The 18,461-nt window shown below is 38.7% G+C and overlaps 1 protein-coding gene across 14 annotated transcripts in view; it reads left to right on the top strand.

Annotated features, from left to right (window-relative positions):
* The window catches only part of DLG2 (discs large MAGUK scaffold protein 2), a 1,027,768-nt gene that overhangs the window by 110,203 nt on the left and 899,104 nt on the right, over window positions 1–18,461 (top strand). For all 14 annotated transcript variants that reach the window (XR_011090260.1, XR_011090255.1, XM_068660895.1 and 11 more), the window contains one exon: window positions 10,681–10,826. Coding sequence is in view for 12 of the 14 variants with exons in the window: in XM_068660895.1 (XP_068516996.1) it covers window positions 10,681–10,826 (146 nt within the window). In the remaining 2 variants the exon portion in view is untranslated. The remainder of the gene's footprint in view (window positions 1–10,680; window positions 10,827–18,461) is intronic.

The raw sequence follows: 18,461 nt of genomic DNA, 5'->3' as shown, positions 1-18,461 counted from the left end.
AGTTCCACCAAGAGGAAACTGTGAGGTGTCTACAGTGAGAAGATCAGAGAGGTGCAGAGAGGAAGATGTTCCTAGGTGAGACCTTGAGGTGGGAATATTAAAGGAGGGAAGGAGTTGCTGTGGTGAATGGACTGTTATGTTTTAACACTTTTTCCTAGTTTACATTAAGGAGTAAAGTGACTTTTGAAAGGGTTTGTGTATGAAGATGCTTCTTCATAGGTTGAAGAAAAAGGCCAGGAAGTAATTATTATTAATTCCTTACTGATTGCCATGGGGTTTTCCTGAAAATGTTCTCACTCTGCTACTGGACTTTGGGAGAGCGTGTCTAAATTGGATTTCTTTCTCTTGGGGTTCCTACTGGACCAATCCCTGAAACATTACATACACAAGAATAAACAAATTGACCATTACTGCACTTTTCAGGCATGGCTCATCAGAGTTTCCTTATAATACATGCCTTATGTATTATTTGTACATCATTTCCTTATGATATATGCTGGGTGTCTGCTCCTTGATGACATGTTCTCTTCACAGTAACTTCAGGGCTTCACACTAGTTTGGGAAAAGGAGATCGATGATCTTAGCAATCCACGGTAAAGAGGAAGGCAGAAACCACAGCATAAAGAGGGGCTAATGCAGATGTTCCTGTGCTGAATTTATTATCAGGCAGTGCTATAACAGCAATGTTGTAACTCACTGTGTGACTGCAAGTGTTGGAAAATAAAATATGCATGTACCTTTTGAAAGGTCACATCCTTGGAAGAGAAATGGTGAGTGGTGTGAAGTAGACAAACTGCTCCCTTCCTGGCCTTTTCCTCTCCATGGATGGCAGCTAGGACCCTCTGCACTGCCTCAGTTTCTTGAGCTGTGCTGGGGCAAAACAGCCAAGGGAGAAAGATAGGGATGCAAATATATTTTTATATTAATATTTATATTAAAATTTTTTTTATCTATCTATCTATCTATCTATCTATCTATCTATCTATCTATCTAATATTTATATTTTATATAAATATATATTTAAGAGTTTCAGCAAGGTGGGTGCTACAAGGAGTTATCTGACAGGGGTAGAACGTGGTTGGGCTGCTGAGTGTACGCAGATACCCCAAAGCCTGCAGCTCCCAAGATGTGTGCCCTCAGCACTAATCTTCCATCCACCCTACCTACTCCCAAACTGCTCATGTGCAGCTACAGTGGAAAAGTGTTTATAAAACTACACTGACTTATAAAATGCTACAGGATGATAAAGCCTTTCCTGGTTTGGGTCTGGTATGTGGCATTTCCCTTGGTGTTCTGTGGGAAATTGACTTTATACCCAGTTCTTTTCCAAGATTAAAAAAGAAAAAGTGAAGAAAAATATAATCAACTTTTTTTTTTCCTTCCCATTACCCCTGCCTTAGATATGAAAATATAGTTGCAGTTTTGATATTGTATTTTACAGTAAAACTTTGACAGATTTTCTTTATTATGCCTACTTGAAGATATTTTGAGCACCTGAACAAAAACAACAACAAAATCACAGAAGTAAATGAAATAAATAAATGAGCAGTTTTCAGGTATTGAACTCTACTACAGTAGTTTAGGTGCATGTTGGAACCATTCAGACAAAAATCTATTCATAACTTCTGTGACCCACAGTGGGGCTGCATGATCTTCCAAAAGATCAGAAATGCTCTGTAATAACTGTTAACTGCTGCACAGAAACAAGGAAAAATCTCTCCAGTAATGGCTTCACATCCAACACTCAACACACTGAATAAAGCATCTTCCCAAAGGTATATGTTATTGTTGTCCATAAATAACGGTCACAGTCTCCAACTGCTACACGCAGAGCAATGCACAGCACTGAAAAAAAAAAAAAGAAAAAGAAAAAGAAAATGAAAAAGAAAAAGAAAAAAGAAAAAGGAGGTTCATATTTAAGCTTATTGGGAAAGGATTTGATACAATACATTATTTTTCAAAGAAAACACTGTTTTACACAAGGTCTATTCTGCAGCAAAGGAAACCTTTCTTCAGTGTCTTCATGTTTCCTTAGCTGTCACTTTTGAACACTTAATATTATTAATATCACTTTTTATTTACTTAGTTTTCTATTGTAAGAAATCCTGGGACAGTTCAATTTTTCTGTAGGTGCAGAGAAGCCAGCATGTGCTTGGGATCCTGCTCTGAGCCTTGCAGATCATGCACTGATCTGCAGGCCCAGGCTAGCCTGGGCAAAATGAAATATCACTGCAGGATTTGGGGTTTGCTGCTTCTGCAGCTTGAGCTCCAGACACAGAGTGAGCAGAGCTGAGCACCGCATTCACTGTTTTAACCTACTCTGCCCTGTTAAAACCGTTTCTCTGCATTATTGAGCCTTTCTCACAGCTTCTGCTCTTGTTCTATTGAAAACACAATTAGCAACCGTAGATGTTCACATATTGTCAATGGTGAATGCACACATCCAGGCTGAGATGCTTATTTATGAATAAGGAGTTTGCATATGTAGGCAAAAGTATATCAGTGCATTCACTATCATCACTGAACAAGCGTAAGTACTGACTTTACTGTCAGAGTTATCACTTTCTAGTTTTCACTGTTAGCATAAACATTGCTTGTATAGAAAGGGCTGCAGCAATTATTTTGTCTTCCCTGTGCACAGCTATATATGTTGAATATTTTATTCTCATTGGGTTTTGGACAGCTGCCTTTGAGGCAGATATTCCTAGCTGAGAAGCTTAGGAGAGTTCTGATTGTGTTCTGGGTATATTACAGAACCAAAAAAATGACACAATTGTACAGCACATCCAGAAGTACTCCATAACGTTTTTTCCCTGCACCTAAATAACTCTCACAAAGATTATTAATTGCTAGCCATTTAGTTTATTACAGCGTGTACGGTGTTTCAGAGCTCCTTTGATAAAAAAATCCCATTTTGCTCAGGTCCATACTTGCTTAGTAATTGTTCCTGCCCCAAAGAGCTTACCACTTAGATGTGCAAAGGATCATTGGATAATTCAGGTTGGAAGGGACTTCAGAAGGCCATCTGTGCCAAATGGATGGGATTTACTCAAGCTCAAGAATCAAGACAGGTTAATAACAGAAATTATATTTCCTGCTGCCCACTTTGGTACATGTTCTACCAGAGTAAGTTGCTTTTAATAGATTTAGGATTGTTTATCAACTACGCCCATTTGGCAGAAGACTAATTTCCTGGCTTGCACTGCACTGTGTGGAATAATGGACCTGTTCACTCCTTCTGAAGCAACTCTTGCTGTTGGGTTGGCATCTGTGTTTCTCATGCACCAAAAGCTTGTCTGAAAACCTTGTTAGAGGGTACCTAAATTTCATTTTGACTTGACATGTCTTGGTGTTACACCCTCCGTTTGCAAATGGTAAGCCTTGAGCTCTTTTTTTGTCGAATCTCACACCTTTATTAGACCAGCCCAAAGGTAAATATATGTAGAGCCCTGAAAATGAGATACAGTTGAAATGGGAAAAGAATTTTTGACTGCTGCTGCACCAAGGGATGCTAATGGGGGCAGGTTTGGGCTCACCAGGACTGTAAAACTATGTACCAGCTTGATAACTGGAGATCTGCCATCTGTTACATGGGGTCTGTACCACAGTCCTGCTTTAGTCAAAAACTCATCCAATTTCAAGTTATTTTTTTTTTCTTCTCTTGGTTTTTATTTTCTCCCTCTTACAAAGACTACTTAACTCATTGTGGAAACATTTTTGCTTGGAAAAGCCACAACACATAGTGTGTTCAGTGAAGTATGTTATTTAACCTCTCCTTGGACTGCTTCCACGTGCAGGATCTTTAAAGCCCTTTACTGGCAAGCTGGTATGATCTCTGATCACTTCCCTGCTACTTCTACTGTGTGAATCAGTCTTCCTTCTTGAACAACATCCTGCACAATCCTCCTTGCTTCTACCTAATAATTCAGACCAGATGGCCGAAGCTGACCCAGCATAATCTGCTCCCCAGGATATAAATGATGCCGTTTAGATGTATGCTGTAATGTTCCCTTTGTTAAAAAAAGGACTTGCATCAAGAACCTGTAAGAGTTGACTTTATTTTGATTTGCAGAGTTCTGCCAGACAGTAGGCATTTGTGCTGGGTTACACAACATTAAAAGATACACATCAGACACTATCCCACATATAGACAAAAAGACTGCCCCAAATTTCCTGGAAAGGAAACAGCTTGTGTTTGCATGTTGCCTTAGACCCCCATTCCACCTTGTCCCTGAATGCCCTGGAAAAACAGATGGGAGTTATACTGCAAAGCAAGTCAGGGCACTGGCACAGCATAGAGAAAATGAATTCCAGGGCTAAGGACCTCCAGAAGGAGAAGAAAAAAAGCCCTTTTCATTATATCCTACAGAATATTAGTTCCAATTCCCAGTTTGGGTCCATAGAAATATGATACAGAGAGAACTCATTTCTTGGGTAATGGGATTCTACGTTGTTAATGATGCTGCAGTTAATTGCAAAAATGTCCAGCCATCTGCAGAAGCAACAATTGCTGCAAATACCATTAGTACCATATCTAAAGGGTATCAAGCCAACATCTACATAGGTTGCAAGAAGGATGGCAGCAAGGAAACCTCCGCTCATCACAACTGAAGGTAACAGCTTTTGGAACAGCTGTTAGCACAGCCTATTCTCTACCTGGAGTTCAAAGCCTGCTGTGGTGGGTAGGTGCCTGTAAGTTCAGTGGCCTTGGGCTAAGGTTTGGTGCATGGAATACTTTGCACTTCTCTGTTACAAGTGGTCACATGTACTGTCAAATCACTAGAGAAGCAGCATTTGCTGACACATGCAGTACAACTTCAGGCTAAATGATGTACAAGATTATCCTTTTAGGCTTAATTGTTTGTGTTCTATAAAATATAGATGGTGTCAGAAAGCCTGGCATCAGCTTATTTGTTACTGGAATGCAGTATTTCCTTTCTTCCCTCATTTTTGTAAACACAAAAGAGATACAAGAGATTTTTTCTCTTCACTCCTGCTGTGGTTTTCTTTACATCTCCTGTCTTCTGAACCCTAAATGATTTTGGCACCTTGCAAATCTATCCTCACTGTACAGCTGCTTGTAGCCCTGCACCGGCTCAAATTGAGCCTCTCTGTATTCTACACCATATTACTCTGGAAAACACATCTTTTGATACTCTCACATCCTAACTCTCTGCATCTATTAGGTACACGGAAAGTGCAGCTACTGATCAGCTGGTGTGAAGGGGTTATACTGGGATAATCCCAGTTGCTCAGTGCTCTGGCATGCACGTGTCTTAATGGCTAAATTTCTGAATGGCATAAAAGTACTGAGATGAATTTGGTACCTGCTAGTGTGCCTCTACATAGGTGAAAATCATACAGATGCCAAAGTTATCTCATATACTTGATACAGTCTTGGTGCTACCAGCTGGATTATGCTAAATTACACAGCTGAAGATGGGTGAGTAGTAGAGAGGGAGCCAAGACGTATAAATAAGAGCAAATCCTGACCGCTTCTTCCTTCTAAATTAAAACCAGAGAAATGAGTCTCACAAAATGGAGAGAGCTTGTAGGAGTGACTGGCTCCTGAGCCATTCCTAGCACACCAGATAATCATTCCAGATTTCACAGAATCACAGAACAGTTGAAGTTGGAAAGCACCTCTGTGTCCATCTGGTTCAGCCCTTGCTCCAGTAGGGATGCCCAGAACAGGCTGCCTAGCACCACGTCCAGGTGACTTTTGTAGATCTTCGAGAAGGAGACTCCACAGCCTCTCTGGGCAACCTGTGCCTGTGCTCCATCACACACCCAGCACAGAAGTGCTTCCTGATGTCCAGACGGAACCTTCTGTGCTCCAGTTTGTGCCTATTGCCTCTTGTCCTGGCACTGGGCACCACTGAACAAAGCTTCGCTCCATTCTCATTGCACTCTCCCTTCAGGTGTTTATAGACAGATGAGATGCACCTGAGCCTCCCCTTTTCCAGGCTGAACAGCCCCAGCTCTCTCACCCTCACAGCAGATGTGCTCCACTGCCTTGACCATTTTGGTGGCCCTTCACTGGACTCTCTCCAGTGTGTGCAGGTCTCTCTGGTACTGGGGGCCCAGCACTGGAACCAGCACTTCAGGTGTGGTGTTCCCAGTGCTGCGGAGAGGGGAGAGATTGCCTTGCTTGGTCTGCTGACCATGTTTGCCTCATGCAGCCCAGAATACCATTGGCCTTCTTAGCAGCAAGGGCCCATTGCTGGCTCACGTTCAGCCTGGTGCCCACCAGGACCCCCAGGCCCTTTTCTGAGGGCTGCTGCCCAGCCAGGTGGCTCCCAGCATGTCCTGGGGCCTAAGGCTGTTCCTTCCCAGGGACAGGACCCTGCACTAGTCAAATTTCAAGAGATTCTTACGGGTCCATTTCTCCAGCTTGATGAGGTGCCGCTGGATGGCAGTGCAACCCCCTGGTGAATAATTATGTATTGTTAATAATGTGTAATAATATTTATGCACAGGCTACTGTGTCTACTCTTCTTAGTGATTCATAGTGATTCTGAAGCCACTGCAAATGGGTTTTTGATCACAAAGGGATCGACGTATATACATACCTGGTGTGCCCATTTGTAGCCTCAACAGTTCAGCCCTGCTGGTTTGCCTCTCTTCGGAGCCTTGGGCAATTTTGTCAGCCAACGTTCTATGGTTCCTTGTTTGTTTTGCTTTGAAATGAATGGGAATATAAGTGTGTGTTGCTATTATTCTCTTCCTTTAATCTTTCTCTAAAAGTTAGTCCTCTTCAGACCTTTAATCATCTGTCTTTGTCTAAATTCTCTTCAATTTACTTCTATCTTTCTCTTGCTGAAGTGCTTAGAGATGAATGAGGGATTGCATTGCTTTATCTTATCTTATTTATTTATTTATTTATTTTTCTCATTAGAATGCTGGCGAAAACCCACGGCCACAGAAGACAGAAAGTAGTTTAGGCTATTCAAAAATGTTGCCTTTCATATTGTTTAATCCCTTTGCTGCAAGAGTTGTAACATTTTGCTGTAATGAATAGACATTGAGGTGAATATACATTGGAACAGATATGGCACTGGACTAATAGTCTTAGGGTTGCAGCACCAATCACTAAAAATGAAGACAAGGCCCAGTTTAGGCAGCCTGTTCAGCTTTGTCTGATCACATTTTTCTTTCTGTGTAGCTGCTGGCTGAAAGAAAGGTCGCTCTTTTATGTGAGTAGGACATTGTGTCTTCTCCAGTTATTAGTCTTGTCCACTTTATTGTCTTTTAATATATATATATTTTAAATTGAGTTAAGAATATGCACAACTCAAATTCAAGCCTAAATGATTAATACGTATTTTTTAAACTGCAGTAAAGAAAACTGCTCCCTGGGCTACATTATAAGGGTTTGATCCTGCTTATCCTTGTGCAGGTCTGCAAGGCAAGAGAAGGGTGTCCCTGGAATTTGCCTGCAGAGCACAGACACACTGATGTATTCTATACTTGTCTATAGGCATTTATAAAGTGATACTGATGTGTTTTCTGTCATGCTAATGTAGAGAAAATTTGTTTTCCTGCTTCCCCAGTGATGGAATTATCCAAAATAAAATGTATCACTGAATCTTTAGGATTACTTCATATTACAATATAAATAATTTCTTCTACGCAATTTATCTTTATACAGTGAAACTGACAAAACATTTGGGCAAGGCTAAGTGAACAACAAGAGTTTATTAAATAAAGTAAGTCAACTCTTAAGAAGCAAATGAATAAATTCAGTTGGACTGAAAACCCAGTGAGATTCACAGACACTTTAAACAAACATGAATTCGTTGCTTGACAAAATGTTTGGAGTAGTGGAGAGGGTCAAACAGCTCCTCTGGTACCAAAACAAGGGAGATGTTTTGTGCCTACTGAGTTCACCAGCAGATTTCTAAATGAAATCTGAATTTGTTTTCAAAGAAGGGAGGGAAAACTGTGCCAATAAATAGATAGAGGTTTCATATGTGTAATTCTTTAGTCTCTTGAATTATCTTTCCATAAGTTCCCACTACAAGCTACACTTTTTTTTTTTTTTTTTTTTTTTTTTTTTTGGTCATTTTAGATTTCATTTGCTATGCCCTCACAACTACTTTTTACAACGTTAGCTCCAAATTTTATTCTACGACTGCTTGATCCCACCACCCCTATTACACCTCATTTCCCATCCTCAGTAGTATTCAGCTGCTTTTCCCTCTGAGAATTTGATTGCATGTCTGACATAATGAAGATCGCTTGGTAGAGCAGATTTTACTCAGAACAAATTACAGATCCTATTTTATGCTAACTTTGACTGCAAGTCAGTGACTGCACTTGTTCCATAGAAACAGCAATTTTAGCTTATGGAATAAAAAAGCAACCAACTAAGTGAATCCTCTGTGCTTTCTTCTGTAACCGTATAAGTACACTTGAAATACTCTTGTCTGCACACCAATAATCATTATTCCAGTGAAAGAAGCCCACAGCCTCCTTGGAATAGATAAGGACTTTTACAAAGAGACTGAGGTTTTTATATTTATTTTGCACACGCGGATACACATGCAAATATGGTTCACACATTATTTTTAATGAACATGCTAGGGTAAGATAGTCTTTAAAGTTGGAAAGAAAGCACTGTTCTGCTGTTCCTTGACTGACTACCATCAACCCAATTAATACTCTGATAACAACAGCTATGCCAGCTGAATACCATTGCCAGAGGGCAATTTCTAGTTTATTTCTGCAAAGTATTTATCTAGAGATAATTACATATTGGTCTTAAAACTTGCAGTTACAATATAAATTGAGACAGTGTCAAACCATATATTAGAACTGTTTTCAATTCCACTGTGAATATTCAAATCAATGGTCAGAAGTCCCCCCAGTGAGAATGGGGGGACTCCCATTCTCATTGCAACTGTCCCATAGCTTTTCATTTTAAAAGTGGTTCCTAACTTTAACCGTGGAAGCAAATGCTCTTAGCAATATGAAGTATCAATACTTACAAATATTTGTATCAGCAATTTTCTTTTATTGTCTGTGAAATAGAAGGTAGTATCAACTTTCTATGGATCATTGTTATTAATATTCAAATAAAATTTTCTGATTAATTTATCCTATTGTAAATAAGAAATAGAGTAAATAATGAACCTGGAAGTTGGAGGAAAACAAAACAAAGGTAAACAAAACCAGCACAAACAAGCAAACAAAAAAAAGAAGAAAAGTTCAATGTGAGTTGTTACTAAAGAAGGAAGAGTGCCTCCTGGAGATCTGGCCTGACACTTCAAGGGTATGGGACACTGTGCAGACTAGACACTGCTGACTAGCTTTGACTAACCCTTGAAAGATGCAGAAAAACCAGGTGCCCCTGCTGTGTGCCCTTCTGTGCTCTTCCCTGCTCTTTCAGTTCTGATGGTCACATACAATCTAGTTCAGTATCCTATCATGGGAGACAGCTTATAACACAAAATGCAGATGTACTTCCATAGCAGTTATTTATTATACTTAGAAATTATTTCTTCCTGGCCCAGACATGGGACCTGACACTGTATGAGAAAATCCATGGTTATCTTTGAAGATCAGGCATGATGGCAATATTTTCCAATATTTACTCACTCCTTATGGCTAATGCTGGAAGAATTATCTTTTCTGGTCTAAAAAGCTTTCCTGGGGAACATATTCTTTCCTTTTAGACATGCTGGAACATCCTGAGAAGTTCGTTTTCCTGATTAACATCAGTTACAGATTTATCACAACTTTCATTAAGTGTGGGGCTATGTCTAATTTAATCCAATTTGAGGTAAAATATAAACAGAACATTTCTTCATGAAATATAAAATAAAAAACATAGTCACAAGTGTTTAGGAAAGGCATTATATAAATATAATAAGCTTGATTTTTCCCTATAATTTCTTTGCCTAAGTCTAGAAAGTTTTCTCCATCTCCTTCTTTGCTTTGTCTGACACCTACTTGTTGAGAATTATGCCTTTCCACATTCTTTACACCTTAGGTAGCATTTATTAGAGAGACATGAAAGCATAATAGCTTTTATAACCAGCCCCTCCATCAAAGAGGGTATCCAGATAGATGTAATCTTTCTCTCTAAAGCAGGATATAAAGAGATGGTGTGTTACTTGCCCTTGGTTTAAAACCAACATTAATTAGCCACTTCTGAAGTGAAGTGCTTAACACACAAAGTGTTCCTTCAAGTTCTGTGTCCCACTTAAAAATGTTCCTAAACGCACCTGCAGTTGGGGCTGAGGGTGGCCCAGATGCCTGGGGCAGGTGTCTGACAACAAACTCCTCTTAGGATATTTTATATCTATGACTTTCTAGTTTGCTCATCAAAATGGTCTGTGACTTAGTTACACTTCTGTAAGGGTCTGTTCTACTTATATTGTCTAGGTGTTCATGTAACATGTTCATTAAATCTCTCCTCATAAATATTATTCATTTATTTCTTTGAAATGATTTGTAAGAACCTCTTTAAAAATGAGAATATACCTCAAGAATCTCATTGACATTTTAGAAAACAAATTTGCATATTGATGCTTTCTGCTAGAAATGTTGTATGTGTTTATCATTATGATCTGTCTTCTGAAAATGTGTAAATATATATCAACCAAGAATAAACACCAGGGCCTCAAATGCCATCATATCAAATAATGCCGTTTGCTCATTCCTCTTTACAAACAGATATTCAAGAGTTTTATGAAGTGACACTGCTAAATTCCCAGAAAAGCTATGAGCAAAAATTAGAAGAAGCAAACCAAGTTGCAGAGAAATGGGAGAAGACAACATCTCCTGCTACAGGACAAGAAAATCTGCAGAAAACCCTAGAGGTAATTGGACAGACTGTGAATTAAAATATACATAATGAGTGATATGTTTCAAGTCTGAAAATTGCCACAAAATGATTTATAAGATTGAATGAGTGGCCTTCATTAAGGAATTAGATTGGAATATGGAAGATGTATAGCATTATCTCTTTCACCTTGAATATGTCACTAATTTCTTCATCCTTCCAATTGCCATCTGTCAAAAGGGAAGTAAAAAAACTTTATTTTTCTCATCTGTGGTGTATTTTATCTGATACTTGGTGCCTGTGATTGGCCCCAGAAGAGCATAAATATTGCCTGTTTACTGCTGAGATTATTAATACACCAGTGATTGTATCAAGTGTAAAAAAATATAATAGGACTTTCCACGTGTGTGGGACTGACATTGGGATGTACCTTTCCATAGTCAAAGTGCACATATATGTCAACCAAAAATCATGTCTTTATGAGAAATAGATATATAGAAGAAGGTTATACACCTTTACTTTTTGCTTGTGGCCAGTGGGAGGATCCAATGCCTTTCTTCATCAGCACTGGTTCTAATCTACCTCTGCCTACCTCCAGATTATCAACTGAATTAGCAGTCTGAACTAATTATCTGACCATCATATCTGTACTTAAAAAAACAAACAAAGAAACAAACAATTAACCCTCCCAGCCCCAAATAAAGCAATCAAACCAAAAATCAGAAAACTGAGCAATGAATTGTTCTGTTCGTAAATAGCAAGACAGAAATAGAGTGATTACGGACTGCAAAATTTCCAGAACAGAATTAAAGATTTATAAAAAATTCCATTTTTGGTATAGATAGAAGTATAGAGATAGAACTATAGAGATAGAACCAAAAAAATTGTCCCAGAGCACATTTCATAAGCATCATTATTTCTTTCATAGAGCTTTCATCTTTTTAAAAAACGTAAAACCCAGAAACAAATCATAATTCTACATGGTATTTTATATGTGATTCCTTAAAAAGATAAATCAGAATTGCAGGCTGCTAGAACAAAACTCTCTGAAGAAATGAAGAAATTAATTGTAAAAATTAATTAGCAACGGAAGCTTTCAGAATTAATGAGAGCAAGCATTCAAATTTTGAGTGAAATCAGAACAAATGAGTCTTAACATTAACGTAGGGTATATTCCATGAATGATTTAACATTTGAGTCCCAGCCTGAAGACACAACTAGCTGATCCCTGTCTTTTTTTTTTTTTTTTTTCTCCACAAAGCTGTATGATTTAAAAAGTTGCAAGAGTATTCCAGCATGTTATCTCTTGAAGTATCTGAGAAAGACAGTGGATCACATACTTTCCATTTCAACCTCATCAAAGTATTTGACCCTCAGCCTCATCTCCCTTAACCTCATTGATCTCCAAAGACTGAGTTCCTGCTCTTGTCCAAGGGAATTTAAATGCCAAATTCTGTGCTGATATTAATAGAACATATAGGGCTAACTCCAAACTTTGCTAACCTTATTAAAACTATCTTCTAATTTAAAGCAAAACATAAAAGTATTGTTTAGAAACCTGAATAACTTCTTCAAGCTAGAGTGCTGACAGCCAGACTACCCAGGGTACCCTCATGTTCAATTTGCAGTCTACCCATAAACTGTAATGGGAGCACTGTTCAGTCCCTTTGAAAAACATACCCATATATGCTTTTAAGGGTTTAAGTGCAGTCAAAGCAAACTAGAAGTGTACGCTTTTTTCTTCTTTCTTTCTTTCTTTTTTTTTTTTCTTTCTTTCCTTCTTTTTTTTTTTTTCCTTTTGACAGCACAATACAATCAGCAGTTTCGAATCAGACCTAATTAGCACATGCTGAATGTACCAGCTGCTGTACAAATCCCATACAGTACGTTGCTTTCTGAGAGAATTTCCTCATGAAAATGTAACTAGATAATCTAATATACAACATAAGTTCTTATTCATGGTCTGTTCCTTATGGGAACTGATGGTTTTTTACTTTTCTTTCCTCTGTCCTCAATTACATGCCCCAAATGTGGAAAGAAAAAAACCTACCTTCTTACATGCTGTATTCCTCTACACTAAAAGCCCAATGATGTTCATTCAGTCCAGAGGCCATCCCCTTTTCATGAAACTTCCAACTAAAACCTTCCTTGGTTGCCCACCTGTTAATTTTCTACATAAATTACTTCCCTTTCTTTATTTATGTTCTGATATTAATTGTTGGTTAAAAAAGGAAAACAGTTTTCACTGTCCAGGTCAGGTATCCAGTGATCCCTCCTTTGTATTGATATATTTACTTTTCCTAAAGTGTTGACTTTTAGATAACAGAAAACTTTTTAGATTCATTGTTTGCACTACTATGCAAATTTCCCTCAGTTTCACAGAAATGACTTGCCTCTAAGCCTTCTCTTTTGCCACTGGTGGTTACCGTAGCGGTTTGTAATAAACTGCTGCTAGGCTTTACAGCTTACTGGGACTGATATTCATCAAAGAAGAGAGATGAAAGGGTCACAGCCCATCCTATAACCTCCTGTCTCAGAAGGGAGACAACTTCCAAACTCAGGGACTGTGATTTTGCAAAAGCATGTGAAAAGCCAGAGGAATATATCAGCAGAACCAGTTGCGTCCAAATTATTAGCATAAATGATCCCACATCACACTTCATGGCTGCAATGGCATTAACAAAACATGTGCTGGGGTTTAGTGTTAATTACTACTGCTTTTTTATTCTCACCACTTTCTTCACGCTTGCATGCATTTGTTAAACTCTGTGCTGTTCAGGTGTTGACCCTGAAGGAGCTCCTGGCCCTCATGAAATCATTAAATACTTTGGCATGGCCTAGATATTTAAACAACGTCTTTGATTTATACTCCACCATTAGCAGCTTTGTTATTTATTAGAATGATAGATGATATCAGTGTTTCCAAATGCAATATTTCTTACCATCACATTATTTTTTCCCAGTACAAAAACTAAATATATGTGGTAGTGTATCTGGCAGAGCTGTAAATACCATAGACCAAAATAATTTCAGTGGGTGGATGCGAGGGAATAAAGAAGAAAGAAATACATATATGAATGTTATTGTGTGAATCTATCCCTGTTGTTTTTCCTCCAGTAAATCCAATTTGACAAAATCAACTTTAATTAGTGGATAGTTTCAGAATCAATGAAACTGTGTTTTGGGGCAAGTTCACTATTCACTAAATCATTTACTGGGCTCTACTTTTGAAGGCTTTTGCTTGTTTCATGTATTTATACAGCAAGCAGGAAAGGTGACATATCAGGTAACACGTGAACAAGTCCAACATGCTAGCTGTGGCATAGGAACTCCAGAATATGGCTCGGGAGAAGACCTAAAAAATCATGCTGTCCATTCTCTTGCCTTAGGACAGATCAACTGTATTTGAACTGTTCCTGACACATGTTTGTCTAATCTGTTCTTTACAACCTCCCATGATGGAAAGCCCACAACTTTTCTAGGTAATTTATTCCCTCAATGCTAAAAAGTCTTTCCTGATGACAAATGGGAGTTTCCCTAACTGCAGTTAGAACCAATTATTTTCTGTTCAGACCACAGTAGACATGGAGAACAGTTTATTCATCCCTGTTCCAAAAAGCACTTAAACATGTGTTTAACTTATCACATATAATAACAGGAGCTGCCAGCTTCTCTGCCTTTCTTTCTCTTACTCTTTTAAAATGACCTTTGTGACTCGTTCTTTCTCACTACTGTTGTCATTTTAGGTTATATGTCCATGCAGCAACAAATGCTGGGTCTTAATGAAAAAAAATAGTCTTTGAGGAAAGAAAATGTTTAGTTGGCTTTGACTCTTCCCAAAGGAACTGTAGTTAGAGGTATGAAATATTTTAGTTTCCAAAACAAAAAGCCTTGCAGCGCTGTGGAAGGTAAATAGTCTTGACAGCACAGACACTATATATATCTCTATATCTCCATGTGTATACAAAAAAATTCCTGGAAACCACTCTGCCAGATTTGTTTATTGGTGAAAATGCTAACCCTGGATTTGGGAACTGTAGATTTTAATTCCTTGCTCTTCTGGGTTCTCTCTGAAGGAGTGTATGTGAGGTAATGAGAGGGGGACTGAAGACCTTAGTCACAAAAGGGGACTAGGAGTTGCAGTGTCTGAGGCATCTTGCCATGCACGTCCAGATATCAATTAAAGACCGTGTCTTTGAGTGCACTGCATAAATAAAACAAAGCAAAACAAAACAAAAACAAACAAACAAAAAGAACACTGAGGTTCACAAAAGCCAGAACAAACTTATAAGCTAACGATAATAAATTCCAAAAAGGGACAAGATGTCATTCCCTTAAAATCTGCCTCTTTAAAACTTTGGTACTTCATTCCAGTTGAGATTCAGAATCATTCTATCATTGCTGTATGTAAGGCCATAACTAGACTTCTCTTGCAATGGGTGTAAAAGCACTGCTGACACATCTTTCCTTACGAAGAAGCTATTTACTTGGGGTCTTCTCCAAAGATGTGGGAAATCCATTTTCTCTTTCCTTCTTGGCCAGAGAGAAGCTGATAATGATTTTTTTTTTCACCCACAACACTGTACTAAGCTTTACACCAACATACACCAACATATATTTTTTTTGCTTTTTCTTGTGGCGTTTCCAATGTATGTGGTATAATCCAATACTTAGTGGGACAGAACACTGACACGTGCCTTTATAGTCTAGAGGTTAAAGAGATTACCTGGGAAGAGGTCTTTACCTGGGAAGAGGTTTTACACTGAGGAGTGTTTAATCATAGCATATTACCTTTTCTTTGGTATACACAAGGATGGAATCCTCCATACCTTGCAAGTACCCAAAGACCAGTGTTGAAGAGTCATAGATGCAAAGCCCTTCCTGTTTTTCTCTCAGCCCTTCACCACTCTATATATCCAAATCTATAAGTGGCAGAATTCAACAGAAAAGAATAATATACCTACTCTAAATGCCTAGTACATTGGGCACTATCGTAGGAGCTTTATTTTCATTCCTCTCAAATTGTGTTTAAGGGAATGCTAGTACCAGCATATGCCACATTCAGCACAAGGGTTGGCAACACACAGCAAAGTGTGTTCTGAGATCACCTAATTGAGCAGGTTGTGAAAGTATGCCAGGAACATGTAGTCTGTGGATGCCGACAATGCTTAGGCATTGAGCTGACTGGTATGCTCCAGACAAGCTCCTTCAGGAAACAAGCAAATGCTAGGTAGCTACCTTGAGATGTCTGTGGAGAGCTGGCACTAGAAAGTTATGTGCCTCCAGAGCTCTGTGGATCTCAGCCACTTTTAAACTGAGTCATTTCAAGTCTCAGTAATAAGACACCCACATTGGCTTAAGCCAAGTGAACAATTATATTGCCCATGTAGCAGGGGCCAGGAGCAGATGCACAGGGAAGAGTAAGAAAAGGGCAAGCATGTATAATGGGTGCTTTAGCTATTTTGCAAGTCTAATCTTAATTTGTTTGGACTAGAAGCACAGAAACTGTTCAGTGCTGGGAAACTCAGCATTACCTTATTTTATAAACATTCAGCACAGTATTCACCACAGCTAGCATGCTGACTGGGGATGTGCCCAATCTGCTGCTGAAAATCATGAAGACATGGTTTGTTTGCAATTTGGCTGCTGCCAAAGAGCTTCATTACTTCACTGGACCAAGTGTTATAAGACCAGCATTCACAGCTTTGAAAGGGTTTTCTTGAAATTTGGGCTCTTTGAGTTGTCCCCTTTGGAGAGAGCACTGATTTCACCTCTAGGAAATGTGAGATAGGGATTCATCTGGATGTGGATTAAACTGCTCAGAAAAGTGCTTTCGGCCTACCCAGTTGCAGATAACACTGGGGAAAGGCATGTGCCCTCTCTGCTGTCAGAGCTTTGCAGCTGTGCAGCTGGGATCAGCAGGTTGCTGATGCCTGAGACCGGGTTTGCAAGGATAAGCCCAGCTCCTCAGCTTAGCAAATGGTCACTTGTCTGGGAAGAAGTCTTCTTTCCTCCTAGGACACTCTGCATTGCACTGAGCAGTCACTAGGTAAAGGATGCCTCTCACTTCAGTGCTGTGTAGGTAGATACAATTAAAACTGTGAGATGCTCAGAAAATGCAATAATGGAGAACATAAAAGTACCTAGATGGAGGTATCCATCTGGTAATACAAAAATTGAATTGCTCTTTAGCTATGACAATAGTAATACTGCTTGAAGCCACAGGCTTGTGCTCAGCTCCGGAGGCTCATTATAAGACATAAATTTACCCTTGTTTTAACCTTTGTTTTCATTAGTTTGGTGTCCAGTGCTACTTATATTTAGTCAGCAGTGTTTTGACCTTTAGTCAAGAGGAAAATGGTGGTGAAGGAAAAGAATGGTTGGCTGCCACTCTTACATATAAATCTGGTATCTGAAGGTCTGCTTGTCCCTGTACTATGGTATGGAAAGACTGCTTACTTACAGGGCATATGGTGCAGATACTTTCAGCATATTGAACTAGAATCATTTGCAATTACTGTGCAAGTTTGGTCATCAAACACTTATCTCACATGCACAATCTACATTCAGCGCAGTGTGATATCATTGCTTTGAGATGTTCCCCAAAGATTCTAGCTCTTCATTTAATTCTTGCTCCGTGCATTTCTTATGTTTAGAGGCTCGTTTTGCAAAAACAGCCAATTGCAGCATGCAAAATGAATCCTCCTATTCCTGCCTGCTTCAGGAATGCCTGCTATCCTTGTACCCAGCTATTATAAACATTGTAATTACTTCTCTGTCCTTTAAGTGTTGGCTCGTTAAAAGTTCCAGTAGTAAAACCCTTACTTAAAAATCTTCTGCCTGGTGCAATTATCAAATCATTAATCTTTCACACTAGCAGCTTGTCTAAAGCACTTGGAGCTGCAAGACCCTTCTAATATGTGCGTATAAAAAAATAATCAGTCTCTTCTCTGGATTTTTGTTTGTTTTCTTTCTTTGTAACTGGGTACAGCTTAATTTGTATGGCTTGGTTTACTCCCAAGAGCCAAATCTGATTCTGTTTAAGTGATACTTAATATGCAAGAGTCATTAGGTATGATCAACCATAATGTTTCATTAGAAAGGTTCAAAACATTCAGTTTTATGTGTCTGTTTCTTCGCTAGATTTAGCTCCTACCAGTATACGTTTATCTGATCAAATGCAGTTTGTGTCTGTGGGTTGATTTTGTACCAGAGCCAATTCCCATGTAATTCTGTTTGGCACTGACTTCTCCATCAAGAAGGCAGGAGTCTTTTTAAGGGGTACAATATAGGTGACATTTTGGTTCATGTTTTCCTGCAGCAGTGTACCTTCTGCTACCAAGAATGTGTAACACCCGTAATTAGATAATTGTTTAAAAACAATGCTAGAGCTTGGCTTCACGGGGTTATTATATATAATAATTTGGAAATTGTGTTTTTGGTGCATTAATAAGAAAGTATGCTTTACTTGCAGAAATTATTTTATACACTTGCCTTTTCAACTAGTTTGGGTAATGTTTAGAAATGGATAACTGCAAAGTCATTGTGTTATTAAAACCGTATTTATGACTCGCTGCAGCTAAATGTCTTACCCATACTGGGTATCCATACTGAGTCTCTATTTATAAATTTGTTATTTGTTCTGTAGCTTGTCAATAACTTGAGTGCCAAC

The sequence above is a fragment of the Anas acuta genome, chromosome 1 (assembly GCF_963932015.1).
Source record: "Anas acuta chromosome 1, bAnaAcu1.1, whole genome shotgun sequence".
Lineage (NCBI taxonomy): Eukaryota > Metazoa > Chordata > Aves > Anseriformes > Anatidae > Anas > Anas acuta.
The sequence above is the reverse complement of the archived record's forward strand: the minus strand, read 5'-3'. Positions and strand labels throughout refer to the sequence as shown.